Source organism: Coregonus lavaretus, assembly GCF_964263955.1.
Source record: "Coregonus lavaretus genome assembly, chromosome: 15".
Classification (NCBI taxonomy): domain Eukaryota; kingdom Metazoa; phylum Chordata; class Actinopteri; order Salmoniformes; family Salmonidae; genus Coregonus; species Coregonus lavaretus.
The window spans coordinates 34,901,794-34,921,406 of NC_140002.1; the positions used below are offsets into that span (position 1 = coordinate 34,901,794).

At 38.5% G+C, this 19,613-nt stretch overlaps 1 protein-coding gene across 7 annotated transcripts; it reads right to left on the bottom strand.

Moving 5' to 3' along the window:
* Nucleotides 1-1,179: 1,179 nt before the first annotated feature.
* msi1a (musashi RNA binding protein 1a) lies at nucleotides 1,180-10,282 on the bottom strand. 7 transcript variants are annotated; one of them, XR_014614379.1, is made up of 6 exons: nucleotides 10,117-10,282; nucleotides 9,730-9,770; nucleotides 9,372-9,453; nucleotides 8,830-8,914; nucleotides 2,520-2,605; nucleotides 1,180-2,323 (listed from the first exon to the last, which is right to left on the bottom strand). XR_014614379.1 is itself a non-coding variant. In XM_084178419.1 (5 exons), the coding sequence occupies exons 1-5, from the start codon at nucleotides 10,176-10,178 to the stop codon at nucleotides 2,279-2,281; spliced, it is 315 nt and encodes a 104-aa protein (XP_084034545.1). In that variant the 5' UTR covers nucleotides 10,179-10,282; the 3' UTR covers nucleotides 1,180-2,278. The 7 variants fall into 7 exon arrangements, 5 of the variants coding, with proteins under 5 accessions (XP_084034545.1, XP_084034546.1, XP_084034548.1 ...); XR_014614380.1 differs by having other exon boundaries at nucleotides 2,520-2,612; XM_084178419.1 differs by lacking the exon at nucleotides 2,520-2,605.
* Between the last annotated feature and the right edge of the window lie 9,331 nt (nucleotides 10,283-19,613).

Sequence of the window (19,613 nt, forward strand, 5' to 3'; positions counted from 1 at the left end):
TTGGCAGCAATTACAGCTGTGAGTCTTTCTGGTTAAGTCTCTAAGAGCTTTCCACACCTGGATTGTGCAACATTTGCCCATTATTCTTTTCAAAATTCTTCAAGCTCTGTCAAATTGGTTGAAAATAATTTCTAGACAACCATTTTCAGGTCTTGCAATAGATTTTCAAGTAGATTTAAGTCAAAACTGTTACTCGGCCACTCAGGAACATTCACTGTCTTCTTGGTAAGCAACTCCAGTATAGATTTGGCCTTGTGTTTTAGGTTATTGTCCTGCTGAAAGGTGAATTCATCTCCCAGTGTCTGGTAGAAAGCAGACTGAACCAGGTTTTCCTCTAGGATTTTGCCTGTGCTTAGCTCCATTCCGTTAATTTTTATCCTGAAAAACTCTCCAGTCCTTAACGATTACAAGTATACCCATAACATGATGCAACCACCACTATGCTTGAAAATATGGAGATTGGTCCTCAATTGTATTGGATTTGCCCCAAACATAACACTTTGTATTCAGGACAAAAAGTTAATTGCTTTGCCAAATGTTTTGCAGCATTACTTTAGTGCCTTGTTGCAAATAGGATGCATGTTTTGGAATATTTTTGTTCTGTACAGGCTTCCTTCTTTTTACTCTGTCAATTAGATTAGTATTGTGGAGTAACTACAATGTTGTTGATCCATCCTCAGTTCTATCCTATCACAGCCATTAAACATTAAAGTCACCATTGGCCTCATGGTGAAATCCCTGAGTGGTTTCCTTCCTCTCCGGCAACTGAGTTAGGAAGGATGCTTGTATCTTTGTAGTGACTGGGTGTATTGATACACCATCCAAAGTTTAATTAATAACTTCACCAATATTCAATGTCTGCTTTTTATTTTTATCTACCAATAAGTGCCCTTCTTTGAGAGGCATTGGAAAACCTCCCTGGCCTTTGTGGTTGAATCTGTATTTGAAATTCACTGCTTGACTGAGGGACCTTACAGATAATTGTATGTGTAGGGTACAGAGATGAGGTAGTCATTCAAAAATCATGTTAAACACTATTATTGCACACAGAGTCCATGCAACTTATTATGTGACTTGTTAAGCAACTTTTTACTCCTGAACTTATTTAGGCTTGCCATAACAAAAGGGTTGAATACTTATGGACTCAAGACATTTCAGCTTTTCATTTTTTATTAATTTGTAAACATATTGAAGAACATATTTCCACTTTGACATTTAATCCATTTTAAATTCAGGGTGTAACACAACAAAATGTGGAAAAAGTCAAGAGGTGTGAATACTTTCTGAAGGCACTGTATGTCTGTGTTGATTAAATTGACGTTGTGTAATATGCCGTAGGTATTCATTTGCTCAAAATACAATCACTGCAATTATTATAAGTGCAACGAATGATGATAATGAAAACATTACTGCATGTTTAGATGCATAATACTGTAAAAAGAAAAGTCTGAGAAGAAGACAAAATCCATCATAGGCTCTAAGCCTGGGAAAGGCATGTAAATATTACATGATTAACTGTTGAAGACAAAGCACCTGCTAGACATGAACCAACAAGGGGCACGGTGGAGGTGAGCTCACAGCTGACATTACTTTCAATTTATATCTGACAGAGGAGGCTTAGATTTGTTCAGAGCAGCTGCTCCTATCTGCACCAGCCCTTTCCTCTCTTCTCTCTCTCTGTTCTTATCCCCCTCACCTCAACCAGCCATTCTGTCATTTCAAACCGCTACATCAAAACAGCAAACAGGGGTTGGCCAGAGGTCATTCAGTAATGGCTGAAAATATCTGTGGACAAAATAGGCTACCTTTGTCTTGGAAGAAAGAAAAAAACATATTTAGCAGTACAGTACATCTCCTCTGGCAGGAGTCCAGAGTGAATAATCCCGACCTGGACATTGATACTGTGACGCAGTAGTCTAACACTATAACTTCTCACATAAAGAAGTATTATAATCACTTCAAATCATGTTCGTCATCATTTCTTAAACTAGCTGTACGTTAAAAAAAAGATAACTTTTCCAAATGGGATATAGTATAATATAAAATATAACATTCTAAATATGTTCTGAATTGCTTTGTGTTTTGAAGCCTCAGGCTCTCCTTGGCCATATGTCTCCATTCACATTCATCCTGGTCTAAAAGCACTCTGTTTTAATAAGCAACCCAGGCAGTCAGGGAGGATTGAACAATAGCCGTGGCACATTATGATGGTGTGTGCATTATGAAAGCATACATGTGCTCATTGTCCACGTCTCTCGCTGACATCTTTCTCACGGGGTTATCCTGCTTCCACACTGAGGCCATTAGCACTAGAGAACATCCACTACAACAAACAAAGGAGGAATATGTTGTAAAATGTCATACTGTTTGGAACTGGAGTAGGCTAACTGTGAAAAACAGATAAATATTTATAAACACTGTACCATTGGATTAGATGTATTTTATTTTAATCTCAGTTGCATTAGCCCTCAGTCTCTTTCTAAACCTGCAGCCTTGTAGGCTATTGCAAGTCAACTCACTTTTACCAAGTCCCTTCAAGGTCACCACTGAGAGAGAAGAATCCATTCAAGCATCAAAATGCTGTACCTTCAAGCTTCATACCAACCTAACATCTCCACAAAAACAGATAAAGAGCCATCGAGGTTAGACATAATGAACATTCTCCAGTGTTGTTGTTGAAATAGCAATGCGAGAAGATGATTAGATCTTGACTCATCTCTAAACAGTAAGTGCTCTAAGAAAAAAAATGCCAGTACATAAATTTGTTAAGATTTTTTGAATTTAGTTTATGAAGGCTAGTCTCACTAAGATCAAATCTCTTTTGCAAGAGATACCTGGTACAAGACTGCATGGCTAGTAGATACAGTGTAATACATATAGTCGCTAGTGAAAGTCTACACAACCCTTGCACAATCTTCACATTTTAGTGCCTTAAAATTACATCTAAAAAGGGATTACATTTTATGTTGTTTCTTGTTGATCTACACAACCTATTCCACATTTTCAAAGTAAAAGAACAATTCTAGAGCATTTTCCAAATGACTAATAAATACAAAATGAGGACGTATTGATTGTATTGTGGTGGCAGAATCATGTTATGGGTATGCTTGTCATCTGCAGGGATAGAGAGTTTGTCAGGATCAAAATAATTATGAAAAGAGCAAAGCCCAGGTAAAAAGGTCAAGGAAAACCAGCCTCAGTCTTCTGAAAACCTAACCCTGGGATAGAGTTTTATTTTTCAGCAAGACAATTACAAAAATGTTTATGCCAAAGACACACCAGAATGGTTTTACAAGATGGGTTGAGTGTTCCTGAGTGGTCTAGTCTCAGTATTGGGTAAAACATGCCAATGATCATTTTGAAGGACTAACACAGCTGGAAAGCCTTCAACCAAAAGTTAAAGAAAAAGCAGAACATGTCCCCTCATGCTTTACCCAATACTCACCTTTGGGGAAGGCATTTAAGGACATTATCAGGAAGCACTGGTACATTATTGATATTGACCCACAATTGAATCCAATTTTTAAATATCCCCCACGTATGGTCTTTAAAAGACCCCCAAACGTGAGAGACATTGTGGTTAAATCTAATTACCCAACAGAGAAAAGGGAAACTTTATTGGACAAGGTTCCGGAGGGTAATTACAAATGTGGCCAATGTGCTCAATGCAGCTTCACGTACAAATGCAACTAATTGACCCACCCCCGCACAGGACAAATATTTAAGATCAAAGGCCTGATTACCTGCATGTCCACCAATGTTGTTTACATGTTGAAATGTCCTTGTGGTCTGTCTTACATAGGGAAAACCCCCAGAAGCCTTAAGACATGGATCTGTGAGCACCGCAACAATATACGGACAGGTGAGACAAAAAATCTGGTTGCTGTTCATTTTGTACAAGCTGGACATCCTATTAGTTCTCTGAGATACATTGGAATAGAAATGGTCAAGATGTCACGCAGGGGAGGGGACATTGAGAGGAAACTTCTTCAAAGGGAATCTTTCTGGATCCACAGGCTCAACACACTGTCTCCTCTTGGCCTTAACGAGGAGTTTGACTTGAAACCATTTTTATAGTTTCAATATGTCCAAATTGTGTTTTTTAAAATCCTAATTGAACATTGTATGTATATTACTGTAAATATTGATCACATTCTTTGTATACGATCATATATTTTGATAGATTCACTATATTAATATTCAATGTATGTTATACATTTTTTACTTCCTGTTTCAGGAAGTAAAAAATTCCACCCCCACCTGGGATATGGATGCCTGATGAAGACCTAAGGGTTGAAACGTTGTTTTAAATAAATATCACCTGGGAGCATGAGCAGCAGTGTGCAGCGTTTTCCTTTCTGTTTTTCTAGTCTCAGTCCTGCCTTGAATTTGCTTGAATATCTGAGACAAGGTTTGAATATTGCTGTCCATCAATGACTCCCAACCAAATTTACTAAGCTTAAACAATTTTTACAAAAACAATATATATACACTACCGGTCAAAAGTTTTAGAACACCTACTCATTCAAGGGTTTTTCTTTATTTTTACTATTTTCTACATTGTAGAATAATAGTGAAGACATCAAAACTATGAAATAACACATATGGAATCATGTAGTAACCAAAAAATACTATTCAAATAGCCACCCTTTGCCTTGATGACAGCTTTGCACACTCTTGGCATTCTTCTCAACCAGCTTCATGAGGTAGTCTCCTGGAATGTATTTCAATTAACAGGTGTGCCTTCTTAAAAGTTAATTTGTGGAATTTCTTTCCTTCTTAATGCGTTTGAGCCAATCAGTTGTGTTGTGACAAGGTAGGGGGGTATACAGAATATAGCCCTATTTGGTAAAAGACCAAGTCCATACTATGGCAAGAACATCTCAAATAAGCAAAGAGAAACGTCAGTCCATCATTACATGAAAGTCAGTCAATACGGAAAATGTCAAGAACTTTGAAAGTTTCTTCAAGTGCAGTCGCAAATACCATCAAGCGCTATGATGAAACTGGCTCTCATGAGGACCACCACAGGAATGGAAAACCCAGAGTTATCTCTGCTGCTGAGGATAGGGTCATTAGAGATACCAGCCTAAAAAATTGCAGCCCAAATAAATGCTTCACAGAGTTCAAGTAACAGACACATCTCAACATCAACTGTTCAGAGGAGACTGTGTGAATCAGGCCTTCATGGTCGAATTGCTGCAAAGAAACCTCTACTAAAGGACACCAATAAGAAGAAGAGACGTGCTTGGGCCAAGAAACACGAGCAATGGACATTAGACCGGTGGAAATGTGTCCTTTGGTCTGGAGTCCAAATTTGAGATTTTTGGTTCCAACCGCCGTGTCTTTGTGAGGCGCGGTGGGGATGAACGGATGATCTCTGCATGTGTATTTCCCACCGTAAAGCATGGAGGAGGAGGTGTTATGGTGTTTTGCTGGTGACACTGTCTGTGACCTATTTAGAATTCAAGGCACACTTAACCAGCATGGCTACCACAGCATTCTGCAGCGATACGGCATCCCATCTGGTTTGGGCTTAGTGGGACTATCATTTGTTTTCAACAGGACAATGACCCAACACACCTCCAGGCTGTGTAAGGGCTATTTTACCAAGAAGGAGAGTGATGGAGTGCTGCATCAGATGACCTGGCCTCCATAATCCCCCCTCAATCCAGTTGAGATGGTTTGGGATGATTCGGACCGCAGAGTGAAGGAAAATCAGCCAACAAGTGCTCAGCATATGTGGGAACTCCTTCAAGACTGTTGGAAAAGCATTCCAGGTGAAGCTGGTTGAGAGAATGCCAAGTGTGCAAAGCTGTCATCAAGGCAAAGGGTTGCTATTTGAAGAATCTCAAATATGAAATATATTTTGATTTGTTTAACAATGTTTTGGTTACTACATAATTCCATATTTTGACGTCTTCACTATTATTCTACAATGTAGACAATAGTAAAAATAAAGAAAAACGTTTGACCGGTAGTGTATGTTACCCTAATAGTTGTGCAAAATTGGTAGATTATTATTCAAATGATTCACAGCTGTAATGGCTACCAAAGGTGCTTCCACCAAGTATTAACTCTGGGGTGTGAAGACATACGCTATCAAGACATATTCTATAACTTTTAATCCCTTTTGAATTTTAAGGCAGCAAAATGTGAAGACTGTGCAAGGGGTGTGTAGACTTTCACTAGGCACTGTACATCCTACATGTGCGCTTCTGCAGAAAGACTGATGGAATGGAATATAAGGCAGAACACTGCTGGTTCAGGTCTATGTGATGTAACAACAGTCGCTTCCTTTGCATGCCGGCAAAGTGCCCTATTTAACCTCAGTGGCACATCAGGAACTATCAAATGTCGATCTCAGCATTGCTTAGTATTAACAGGGCCACACTTTAGGTTAGGTCCTTCAATTACTCAGCTCATACAAAGAACTCTTCAACTGCTAAACCATTGTGCATTTAGAATCCTAATCCTAATGATTTTAATGGGGTATTCTCGCTTGCTTATCAAGATGCCATCTGTCAATATTATTAACACAACAAACCTTAGTGCAAGGGAAATTTAACTAACAGTTATTAATAAATGTGTAATGTTCTGGAAGAAAATAAACAAATAAAACATTATGTGATTGCATGTTTAAAAAAAATTCGACATAAAATATATCAAGCTATAACCTGCAATTTCAATTATTGTTTACTTCACTCAAATTAAGTCTTATTCATGACATACTGTACAGACATAATGGAAACCAAATGGCTTTATTAAGGCGAGAGCTTTATTTATACTTTACATTAAATAATCCAAACAATAAATTCAACGGAACTAATACCAGTGATTTTTTTGACAATATGTCTAATTACAATGTAACTACAGGCAACTCATTGTTACTAACTATGGTTAGTTTGTCAGGCAGAATTGTTTATCTTTGAGTCGTATTAGTTGTTCAGTTATGGTAAGAAATGTGGATGAAACAAATAGATACATCTCCAAGTGTAGACACCAGATGAGACTTCTCATCTCTATAGAGAAAATAAAGTACATTGGTATGAGTGCTTTGTCAATAACCAACTGTTGTGCCACCTGCATTCTATCTACACCATGAGGGGCAAAACAAGTGTGATTCAATTAAGGTTACTAAAGCATATTCATTATCACAAAGAAAGAGTTCTTCACTCTCTAATTTAGATGTATCAAGAGTACTGTATATCTACACTATCCTATACGTACCATATTCAGACATACATATAGAACACATGCTAATCGGCAGTATTTATACTGCATGGGTGTAGGCTATTTATCAATGATTTAATTCCTACATGTATGCCATATATTCTAAAATGTCGCAGAGCTCTAAGCGATAACATTTGTCATAGTATGTGTATCAAATAATCACACATTAAATTAAGTACTCTGTGGCTTTCTCCTCACTATCTGCATTACGCAACCCAAGATTGTCTGCAACAGCTTACAGGTGCTAGTTTCCTTTTCTAACATGCAAAACATGAACCCACTCCTCTTTCACTTTCAAGTATCAAGATAAAAACGGAAAGCTTTTACAAGCACCCTCCAGTGACTTTCCAATCAGGTCAGGACAGCCTTACAACAAGTTATAGCACCGCTTTCAGCCAGGCTCCACTGTAATTGAACACTGCTTGCTGAAGTACAATAGGTTTGTCATTCCAAATATATCTCAAAGACATACACTCCCATCTGAACTTTGCTTTCACAGAAGGCTGCAAACAAAGCGTTTATTTCTCGGTATGGACTATTCCAATTCCAGAGCTGTGTGAGCATGACTGGATATCACCACCCACCGAGCAGATATCTCAGACAGCTCTTCAAAAAATTACTGACATGCTTAATTATTTATCTACTGCCACATTTCAAAAGGGAAGCACAACACAATAGTTCAAGGCTTTTGATAAAACAGCATAAATGGGGATGCCGTGTGTGTGTGTGCGGCGTGTGTATGGATGCCTTGGTCTGATGGAAAAGTACATGAGGTAAACTGATGGGAGAAGCACCAGGTTTGTTGATATTATAAGAAGACAGAAAATAGGTTTTGGTAATTGGGAAGGTGTTGGCAATTTGAAACCTTAGAAGCAACAGTTCTAATATTTAAAATACACTTATGTATAAGAATAGATCCACTGATGTAAAGAAATACCAAATATTTGTCAAGAGATTTACAGGATTAATGGACCTTTTGGGCGTCAACAATTATTTAATACAATCACATTTGTAACTTTCCACTTCCAATGATGCGATATGCATCAAACTGACTAGAGTGACGTGTATGATCTGAAAGGTCATGTGCATGGAGGTGGGAGGCCTGAGAGAGAGAGCCTATTAGAGTGACATGAGATATGTGCACATGTGGAGCCATAATGGGAATGGGGAAAGGGGGGGGGGGGCGTGTCAGTTTAATTCATTCACAGGAGGGAATTTGAGCAGATATGAGATTCACCTCTGAGTGGTGTTTTACTGCAACAGTTTGAATGGATGAGGCAACGGTGTTATCATGGGATTATTCCACATCTACAGCCTTGATAAAATGAATGGTTTTACCTAAGAGGTCTTTAACAAGAGGGCCAACCCAGTGACCGGTACATGGCATTCTGAGCATTCAGAGATGCCACTTGCCATACATGGATGTACTGCAGTTGTTGTTGGTTTCAATGTGGTATTATTTTTCTATGTGGAACTTATATTACAGTATTATTACAACTCAAGCATGCCTGTGAAATGAAGGCAATGATGAACATTTAAAATGTGCAACACAGACAGTAAAATATCATTGCAAATGACATCAAAACACAAACATACCGTCTTTGAGTCTAATTCGTGGTGTGGTTGAGCTAAGACTTTATCTACACTGGCAGCATCTGCAAACGTAACGAACCCAAATCCTCTGCAAAACAAAGAAACACAGAGAAACATCAATTAGATCACACATTATTTATGCAAATGTGAACATAGAAATATAGGCTCAACTGTTTCTCTCAGTGCATTAACATGGTATCAGGAATTCATTAGCATTCAAAAAATAGAACTGCACACACATGTATTTACACTATCCTAATTAACCCCTATTCATTCAGATGATAGAGATAAGCCTATACTGAATTATAGATTACTATAATAATTGCGGGCACTGATATTTAAGTTATATGACGTTATTGCAGTCCCCATTCCCAAAGTCAATGTCAAATTGCATTTGCCCGCTGTTTAGTGCGAGCAATACAGGTGCAGCTATCTCTGTGAAACACAACGCGGGACAAACAACCCCGGTTAAAATGTGGCATGTACACAAGCGTAGGATATAATTTCACCTACTGCAAAGCAAAAGTAAAAACCTTTTATTTTACCTGGAACGTTTTGTCGTGGGGTCTCTCATCACCATACATTCTCTTATTTCTCCGAATTTGCTAAAATAGTCTCTAAGGCTGTCTGTGAATAGAGGAAATATGTTGGGTAATTAGTCAAGTACAAATGGTCGTCATACTGTTGTCAGTGTGATTCAAAAACGCCCTGCAATGCACATAGGGGTCGAATAGAGGACTTCAGATGATTGGAAATAACAAACAACCTTGCACGCACACAGGCACACACATATCCATACAGTATACTGCACACACGCACACACAGAGAACGCGTGCAAGCACAATCGATCATTGCAACAAAACAACAAGAAACATGGGAAATTTAAGGGAATAATTGTCTCACCTGGTGAGGTTTGCCAGCTGAGGCCACCGATAAACATTTTACTGTAAAAAGAAAACATAGCAGAAGTGAGTCCAGATGTTAGATCGGCCATTTTGAAGACTAACTACTTATAAAAGCGATCTTAAATAGAGAGAAGCAAAAAAAAAACATTCGCTGGATAGCAATAATGTATTATGTGAAAAGGGGGAAGCCACACTTGCTACTGTAATCTGCCAAAGCAAAGCAGAAGCTTCATAGCTATCAATAACTGCATCCGGAAGGAAAGACCAATGGTTATGTGCGCACTGCGAGCTGAATCTAGCACGGCACTCTGCTAAATTCTCTGCCAGATATTCTCATATGAAAAATCCAATAAATAAATAAAAGTCGAAAATGATATAATCTTACCCCGGGTCATGTTGTGAATCATTTGGGCTTCCAGATGTGGCTTGACTCCCATCTCCTTCCATAGCTAACCAAACTATAGGCAGTAACTACAGTAACAGACACACACAGACACGGCAAAAGCTATGCAAAGCCCTGCTATGAGAATATTACTGAGCCGGGAATGGAATCGTCACACGTGGGATCAGCTCAGCCTAGCTCCCTCCCTCTCTAGGCATACACTCCCTTACCCCACACTGGGCGGGGCGAGGGCTCGTCACCTAACCAATCCAATTGACGTCAATACAGAAAATCCGCCTATAAAATTCAGAAAACCACTCCCCATATTGGTCATAACGTTCCTCTGTCAATGTAACAATTGATTAGTTACAATGTCGATAAAAAAATGTATATGCCCTAATGGCAACATTTTATTAGAATGCGTAATTTTCTTTCAGGTTGCACATGCAATTAGAGAAACCATTAATGATGGCCCACGTTAGTTCATAGTTTAAGTCCAAAAATAGATTATATTAGCAAAAAATAAAATCAATTCAAATCAAAGTGTATTGGTCATGTACCCAGATTATCGCAGGTGCAGCGAAATACTTGTGTTAAACAATATGTAAATAAGTGGGTAAAACAATATGTAAACATTATTAAAGTGACCAGTACTCAATGACTATGTACATAGGGCAAAGCAGTCTCTAAGGTGCAGGGTAGAGTACCGGGTGGTAGCCGGCTAGTAACAGTGGCTGAGGTTCAGGGCAGGGTACTGGGTGGAGGCCGGCTAGTGGTGACTGTTTAAGAGTCTGATGCCCTCGAGATAGAAGCTGTTTAAAAGTATCTCGGTCCCAGCTTTGATGCACCTGTCCTTGTCTCAGCCTTCTAGATGGTAGCTGGGTGAACAGGCCATGGCTCAAAATAGGCATATTGGCTATTACAGATTATATACTATAGATATATATTGTGAATAAATAATTGTTTGCGCCTTTATATCACCAATATTCTCATTATTTAACCTAACCCCTAACCTATTTAGGTTAAATAATGAGAATATTGGTGATATAAAGGCGCAAACAATTATTTATTCACAATATATATCTATAGTATATAATCTGTGCATTCATATGCATTAATATTTTATGCATGTTTGTATGAACATGTACAGTAGATAGTTAAATATTAACAATTTCAAAGACAGGTTAAAGTAGGTCTACAGTACCACATTATTAGCCTGAACTACATGTGTTGCACTATACTGTATAGAAAAGGGCTCTATTTCTAATAACCACAAGTACACTGCACGGCTATGCATAGAATAGGGATATTTTGTGTGTTCAAATGGTTTGAAGAAATGTCACACCTCACATCCCCTTTAATCACTTATAATAAGATATTATTTTAATAGGAAAACATTTTATCATTTTATTCCATGTTGGATTTTGAAACGCTACAGTACAAGAAACGCAGTCCACCTGAAAATGGAAAAGGAGAGAAAAAAGACAGATTTAAAAGTAACCTCTGAATATGCATGTTCATTACTCAGTAACTGGGGGAAGCGGGCCTTGTTTTCCATTAAATCTGAACACAAGTGAGAGCTCAATTAAAACTGGATGCTCAGTGGATTTCAAGTCATGGTACAGTGATTACTGTTTATTTCCTTACTGCGGCATAAGACAGAGGGAGGAAGACGCACACGCACACACAAGAATGTATCTATTATTTTTTTAGGAGAACACTTAAGTGTCCTCTGTAGCTCAATTGGTAGAGCATGGCGCTTGTAACGCCAGGGTAGTGGGTTCGATCCCCGGGACCACCCATACGTAAAAATGTAAGCACACATGACTGTAAGTTGCTTTGGATAAAAGCGTCTGCTAAATGGCATATTATTATTAAGGCGTGTCACACACACAGTTCCTGGAATTTATACTTTTTTCTTCAGTAGAACCCTTGTAAGGCACTTAGAACCGGTTGCAAAGTCATGTCATTGCTGACTTTGAACTGGTTTGTCTATGAGAGCTAGTTTCGGTGTTGGTCACAAGCCACACAGGTCAACATTTTTGTACAATAAACATTTTATATGAAGCTATTCTAACCAATGTTGAATCTGCTCTTATTCCTAGACAATAGACAGAAACCAAACGTAGAGTGCCTTCCGAAAGTATTCACACACCTTGACTTTTTCCACATTTCGTTGTTACAGCCAGAATTTAAAATTGATTAAATGGGGATTTTTTTTGTCACTGGCCTACACACAATAACCCATAATGTAAAAGTGGAATTATGTTCTTCAAAATGTTTGCAAATTAATTAAAAATGAAAAGCTGAAATGTCTTGAGTCAATAAGTATTCAACCCATTTGTTATGACAAGCCTAAATAAGTTCAGGAGTAAAAATGTGCTTAACAAATCACATAAGTTGCATGGATAGTTTTTAATATGCTTTTTGAATGACTACCTCATCTCTGTACCCCAAACGTACAATTATCTGTAAGGTCCCTCAGTCGAGCAGTGAATTTCAAACACAGATTCAACCACAAAGACCAGGGAGGTTTTACAATACCTCGCAAAGAAGGGCACCTATTGGTAGATAAAATACAATTTAAAAAAAGCAGAAATCGAATATCCCTTGGAGCATGGTGAAGTTATTAATTACACTTTGGGTGGTGTATCAATACACCCAGTCACTACTATACAGACGTCCTTCCTAACTCAGTTGCCGGAGAGGAAGGAAACCGCTCACGAATTTCACCATGAGGCCAATGGTGACTTTAAAACAGTTAAGAGTTTAATGGCTGTGATAGGAGAAAACTGAAGATGGCTCAACAAATGTTGTAGTTACTCCACATAACTAACCTAATTTACAGAGTGAAAAGAAGGAAGCCTGTACAGAATAAAACAAAATCTCAAACTTGCATCCTGTTTGCAACAAGGCACTAAAGTAATACTGCAAATAAATGTGGCAAAGCAATTCACTGAATACAAAGTGTTATGTTTGGGTCAAATCCAATTCAACACATTACTGAGTACCACTCTCCATATTGGTGGCTGCATCATGTTATGGGTATGCTTGTTATCGTTAAGGACTGGGGAGTTTTTCAGGGTAAAGAAAAATGGAATGGAACTAAGACACTGTGATGAATTCACCTTTCAGCAAGACAATAACCTAAAACACAAGGCAAAATATATACTGGAGTTGCTTACCAAGACCAGAGTGGAGTTACAGTTTTGACTTAAATCTGCTTGAAAATCTATGGCAAGACCTGAAAACGGTTGTCTAGTAATGATCAACAACCAATTTGACAGAGCTTGAAGAATTTTGAAAAGAATAATGGGCAAATGTTGCACAATCCAGGTGTGGAAAGGTCTTAGAGACACCCAGAAATACTCACAGCTGTAATCGCTGCCAAAGGTGTTTCTAACATGTATTGACTCAGGGGGTTGAATACTTATCTAATCAAGATAGTGTTTGTTTTTATTTTTTTACAAATGTTAGAACTTTTCTTCCACTTTGACAGAGTATTTTGTGTAGATCGTTGACAAAAAAATGGCAATTAAATCCCACTTTGTAACACAAAATGTTGAAAAAGTCAAGGGGTGTGAATACTTTCTGAAGGTACTGCAATTGATTATTTTTGTATGAATCACCACTCAAAGAGGAAAAAGCCACTTGAAATGATCAATATTACAAACAACTAAATGTTGATATTTTCTCTGGTAAATGAGTCAATTTATACTGTTTATCGTATTCTGTTCTGTGTTTCTCTGACAGGCATTCACACGGTTAAGCTGAGCTCTAAACAACCAAATACATCAAAGTACTTTACACAAGGCAAGTAAATATCATAATGCGGATCTATCGCAGTAATTGTGACAGCTGTTGTATTCACTAAATGAAAACACTCCAAGCCAAGGTTTATGGAGTGGTGGTGCATTCCCTTTAATCTGAGCAGCCACTAGCGTTAAGTGAGCATGTCTGAGATGCAATTCAGCCTTCAAAACAACATGGCAATGCTGCTCTCCAGCTGAGATCCCTTTCACCAGTCATGATGATATATATGATAAACCCTTCCTCTCTACATATGAATGTAATCAATCCCTACCTAATAATTACCAATACACACAAAGGTTAGTTGAGCGCTGAAAAATAAAGGGAAAATATTGGTATTTTAGTGATCAAGGTTATCGAGACAATACGTAAAATGCATGGGAACACCCTTGACAAGTGAGGAAACTGCATTGTATCATTCTACAGCAGGGACACATTTGTGAGTGTGCCTGCAGTCACAATAGCATCTGTGTTTGATTAATGAACGCATAAAGTATGTAAAGGACGGTTTCATTTTTTAAATATCCTACATCTGTTACATGTTTTGAACATATCAATTTGATGCCTTTGCATTTCAAAACATTTATGACTCGATTCCCCATTGAAATGAGAAACATACATGTTCCTGTCTTGCACCATTAAATATATATTTTTTTTAACTCCCCAGAAGTTACTGATGCATTTCTCATTGAGGAAAATTTGGGGACTGTATCAATTTAATAAGGTTAAAACATGAAGCTGTGAAATGTAACACTAGCTCAATAAAGTGAACCCCTCTACCCAGAAAGCTGAGCCTAGAGACAAGGAAACATTGTGTCCTGAGAGCATTGAAATGTTGAACATAGCATTGACAAGCATTCAACATGAAGACTTTGTTCTCAAACAGCTCCTCTGTAGAGATGGCATTCAGCACGCAGAAATGTCACAGTAACTCAAGGACGGCAGAGGGATAACCAGGCCTGTGGATGCTGATCGCATGAAGCTATTGGAGATTTAAAGGGAAGGAGGGAGAGAGAGGATGGCTGGGGACATCCTTGTCTGCTGCAGCTGTCACAAGGTCTCTTGTCCTCCTACCGCAAGCTCAAATCAAGTGCGCCAGAAGAGATGGATGCACAGATCTCAGTGACTCTGCTGTTCTGTGTTAGGGGGCTCTGCCGCTGTCTATTCCCTAATAATGACTTCACATATTCAACCCATATTGTAATGATGACATTTACTTCAAAGCATGGCCCTGGCCTGCAGTATTCATCAGACACAACCACCATGGTTTTGATGCCATGCATGTCAATTCTTAATGTTGATATTGGTATTTATTAAATACAAAAAGCAGTGATTCAACAATCTTTCAGATTAAAAGGTCATTTTACAGAATAAATAGTGGAGCATAAATAGCAGATAGAATCTTACTATTTGGTAGTGATTGCTCTGTTTTGCTATATTACTGTATTTTTAAGAGGAAATATGTCAAGCCAAAAACAGGATGACTTATTTTTACCAGAGCCTTCTAAACTGTGTTAAAAAAGCAATACCTGTGATTGGATGATACAAAATATTTACCTTTACCATCCTCCAATTAATTCCCAGCACACCTGTGTCCTACATTAGGTCCCATGATTGATTGACTAATCAATTGCACCTGTGCTGGTTAGCCACCCACACAACTTCACAGAAATATCCAGTACAATCATTTGCAGGATATCGTAATGTAGGCCTACAACAATATAGCACTCTCGGTTAATATATAAATAAAATATTGTTCATAGGAAAATACTATTCAACAATATTAAGTTGGGAGTAATTCATAACCCTAAATACATTGCTAGTTTCATCTTTGAAAAGGCAACCTTTGTATTCTGTTTCAACAATCACAAATTAACATTTTACTCAATTTTTTAAGAAACAACATTACATAAAGATAACTGACATTAAATTAAATACAAATGATTCCTTGCACTCAGCAGCACAATCCAAACATCATGGAGTATAGCACTGACGATCATCATGACTAAAGAGAGCATTTATGGAGCTCAATGTGAGGAGACCTTTGCTAATCCTTCAATCTCTCCTCTCCACTGTTGGTGGGTGAGTGAGTGTGCTATTATGAGCAGCGGAGATAATGGAGAATGACAGTGTGACTTCATTAATCAATAGGGGTCTTGGATGAGGCTCCTCATAGTCCTGCCCTCCGATGATCTTAAAAAAATAAATATAAATATTTTTTTTTACATGCCTCACGCCTTTAATTAGTCTCATCAAAGACACCAAGAAGTGCATGCTGCTGCATTATCTAGAGGCCTTTGCTGGAAAATTAATGTGCACCACAGGTGATTTCTGAAATCTTCCAACTACCTCCCCATTATCCTATCAGCAGAACAACTGACTTCTGAACTGAAATGCCCAGATGGCATGCTGGAAGAAACAACTGTCACTCAGTCTTCAATGTACACCACTGACACTGTCAATTATGGTGAATAGAACAAAAAGTAAGAAAATCCAATCCACAAATCTGGCAGTTCATGACAAAATAACAATTATATGTATATAATATTTATGCATCTCACATTTTCATACAGTTCCAACTCAAATAACGTAACAAATTTGGGGTGATACGACCCTTAAATTGAAACAAAAAGTAATGAACCCCCCCCCCCAAAAAAAAAAAAAAAAAACCTGGATAGAAGCTGACGAAAGAAGACTAGAAGGAGTTGCAGAATTAAGTTACAACAGGAGGACATAAAGGCAAAAAAAACAGCAAACACATCTTAACACAAACATATAAAACATTACTGTGTTAAATTCAAACATGGGATGAATCTAGACCGAAGTGGATTACAAATTAATTTAGTTTTCCTTCACAGACACTGGCATGGTTTCCTGTATACAGTATTCATTCAGAATGGCTCTAATTTGGTCCTGCAATGTTTCATTCCATATATTTCAGTTGAGTGGGATTGAACAGGATCAGCTGCCTTGAACGATGGGCCTACCAAGTTGTCTCACAAGTAAACAATGTTTGATCACAAATGTAATTGCGGAGAGTTTATATAACATTTAATCAAACTAAAACTCATATAAGCTCATTCATTACACAGTACTCAATTGATTGAAAAACATTTCTGTGTACTTACCAAGACAGCAGGTGTTCTCTGTATTTCTAACATTCCCTGCCTAGTGCTTGACTAATAGGAATAGCAAAATCTAAGCATTAGGCGCCATCTACTGGATTCACTAGTTTCTTGTTTACTCATTCCATCATTCCCCAGATCATCCACTTAAAAAACGACTCATAACTAACATCACAGAGACATGTGAGACATACAAATAATTCAAGCGCATCCTTAAAAAGTAGAAACAAACACTGAGGACAAGCACAATATCCCTCAGTGAGTTTAACAGTCCAGACAAGTTCCTCATGGGCCCCGGTTGACCAAGCAAAAATGTCCTCGTCTATGTTTTGTACACTCAGTGTATATTTAGTTTGGACATCGAGGTCAATATACACAAAGGCTCCTGAATTTGTGTATCATCTAACAAACTCAAAATGTACACAATATGCATTAATTTAATGAGATCTGATTGAAGTCAATACAGACTGTAGCTACACTATACTGTACATCTGATAACATAACAGTCTGTGGCTATGGTCAAAGAGGAGACCTCAGTAAGGACAGTTCATCTTTATTTAGTTTCTTAATAGGATTGTATCCATTGAAAACAAAATAGTAATTAGATTAATCGTGAATCGTATTGGACAAATCATGTAATCATAATTAACAAAATGTGTACATGGTTGTAAAGAAACAACAGGTATGAACAGCTGATTGAGAAAGAAGACATTGTTGTGCCCCAACAGGGCAGCAGTCAAGAGGATGGGACTGAGGGGGTAGAAAGGTGAAAGGCTTGACTGCAAGACAGCGACCATGTTTGAATACTTCAGAAATCCAATGTTCCTTCCTACCTTCCTTGAAGTGATCACAGATCTGAATTGGTGGATTGGTGAAAGTAATAGGGATGGTAACCTTACTCACACATATCCAATCCCTTAAAGATCTGTGCTTACCTCACAAGGGAGGGAGGATGCATTTGAAAACTATCCAAACAGGGCCAGGATTGCGCTTCACAGTCAGAGGCGGTCTACCCAGCTGCACAGTCCGTTATCCACCAGAGCACGGTTCACAGACACCAACTGAAAGACCAAGAGAGAAACATTAGCAACATGAACCCATTATAATACTTTTATAAATTAAGCGGTTTAACGTACACATATTTACAGAGTGGATGCTTTCATGTTTCCAAAAAGAAAAGAAAAAAGTTGGCATACCTCTTCTCCTTCGGTTTTCCATATCTGTACCAAAGGAATGCCACTGGTGTGACAGTTTGTGACCTGGAGAGTGTGCAGATATACAGGGTAAGAACAGCGACAACCTTTCCTTATGTCATTGTGCTGACTGTACACCAGCAGAAGGAGAGGGAGACATATCCATGCACTTCTCTTTTCTCTACCTGTGCAAGTAGTGGCAATCCTCGTGTCATTTCCTCCAGTGCAGATTTGGCTGCAGCGGAGAACCCTTCTTCTCCTAGTAGAAAGGGAAGAGATATCGCAGTGATGAGAGCATTAACTTGAATTCATGTTTAAATGCAGAGTTTAAACTGTTGACAACATTTTGATATTCTGTTTTCATAAATACAGCTGAAACATACCTGGAAGGGGTGCAATACTTTCCAGGATCACCTCAGACCCTTGGAAAGGCAAGGCCACAAAGTCAGATCTGTAGGAAGAACATCAACAGCAGTCAATCCCACTGTCAATCCCCACGTTTCCATTAGGAAAAAAATATGCAGATCAAAATGTGAGCTTTACAGGCCATATCAAATAGGAACCCATCTAAATGCGGTCACGTGTAAGGTAATGCTTTTTTTAGGACTACCCACTGCCGATTAATTGACACCACATGGAAGTGACTACAATAATTATGCAAGGAGGAATGATAACCTACCAAGTGAACGTTGGCTCCTTGCAAAATGCACGTCTCTGTCCATCTGGCTTGTAAATATTCTGTTTCAGTGTCTATCTATTTTCCCACTTGTCTGTGCCTCCATCCTTGGTACAGTAGCTAGTTAGCTAGATTGATTTGCAGTTTAAGTATTTTTAAGCCAACTACACGATGAGGCATTGGAAGCAAAATTACATCTAAATCAGCGTTTTCCAACCCCAGTCCTCGAGTACCCCCAACAGCACACAATTTTGTTGTAAGACAAACTCACCTGATTCAACTCATTGAGGGCTTGATGATTAGTTGACAAGTTGAATCAGGTGCACTTGTCCGGGGCTGTGTGTGCTGTTGGGGGTACTGGAGGACTGGAGTTTGGAAACACTGATCTAAATACTCCTCGGTGGACAATTCTGTGTCGGTCACAGTCCCTGTGCCAAGAACACTAAGACAACCTGCCTAAATGACTACCGACCCGTAGCACTCACGTCTGTAGCCATGAAGTGCTTTGAAAGGCTGGTTAGGGCTCACATCAACACCATTATCCCAGAAACACTAGACCCACTCCAGTTTGCATACCGCCCCAACAGATCCACAGATAATGCAATCTCTATTGCACTTCACACTGCCCTTTCCCACCTGGACAAGAGGAACACATACGTGAGAATGCTATTTATTGACTACAGCTCAGCGTTCAAC

Excerpts from the sequence above, each read along its gene's own strand:
- msi1a (XM_084178419.1), bottom strand. The coding sequence starts at position 10,178 with ATGGAAGGAGATGGGAGTCAAGCCACATCTGGAAGCCCAAATGATTCA. Across the intron at positions 9,454-9,729 it reads CAGCTGGCAAACCTCACCAG|ACAGCCTTAGAGACTATTTT; the intron begins GTGAGACAATTA and ends CTCTATTCACAG. Across the intron at positions 2,324-8,829 it reads ACGAATTAGACTCAAAGACG|TGGATGTTCTCTAGTGCTAA; the intron begins GTATGTTTGTGT and ends TGTTTGTTGTAG.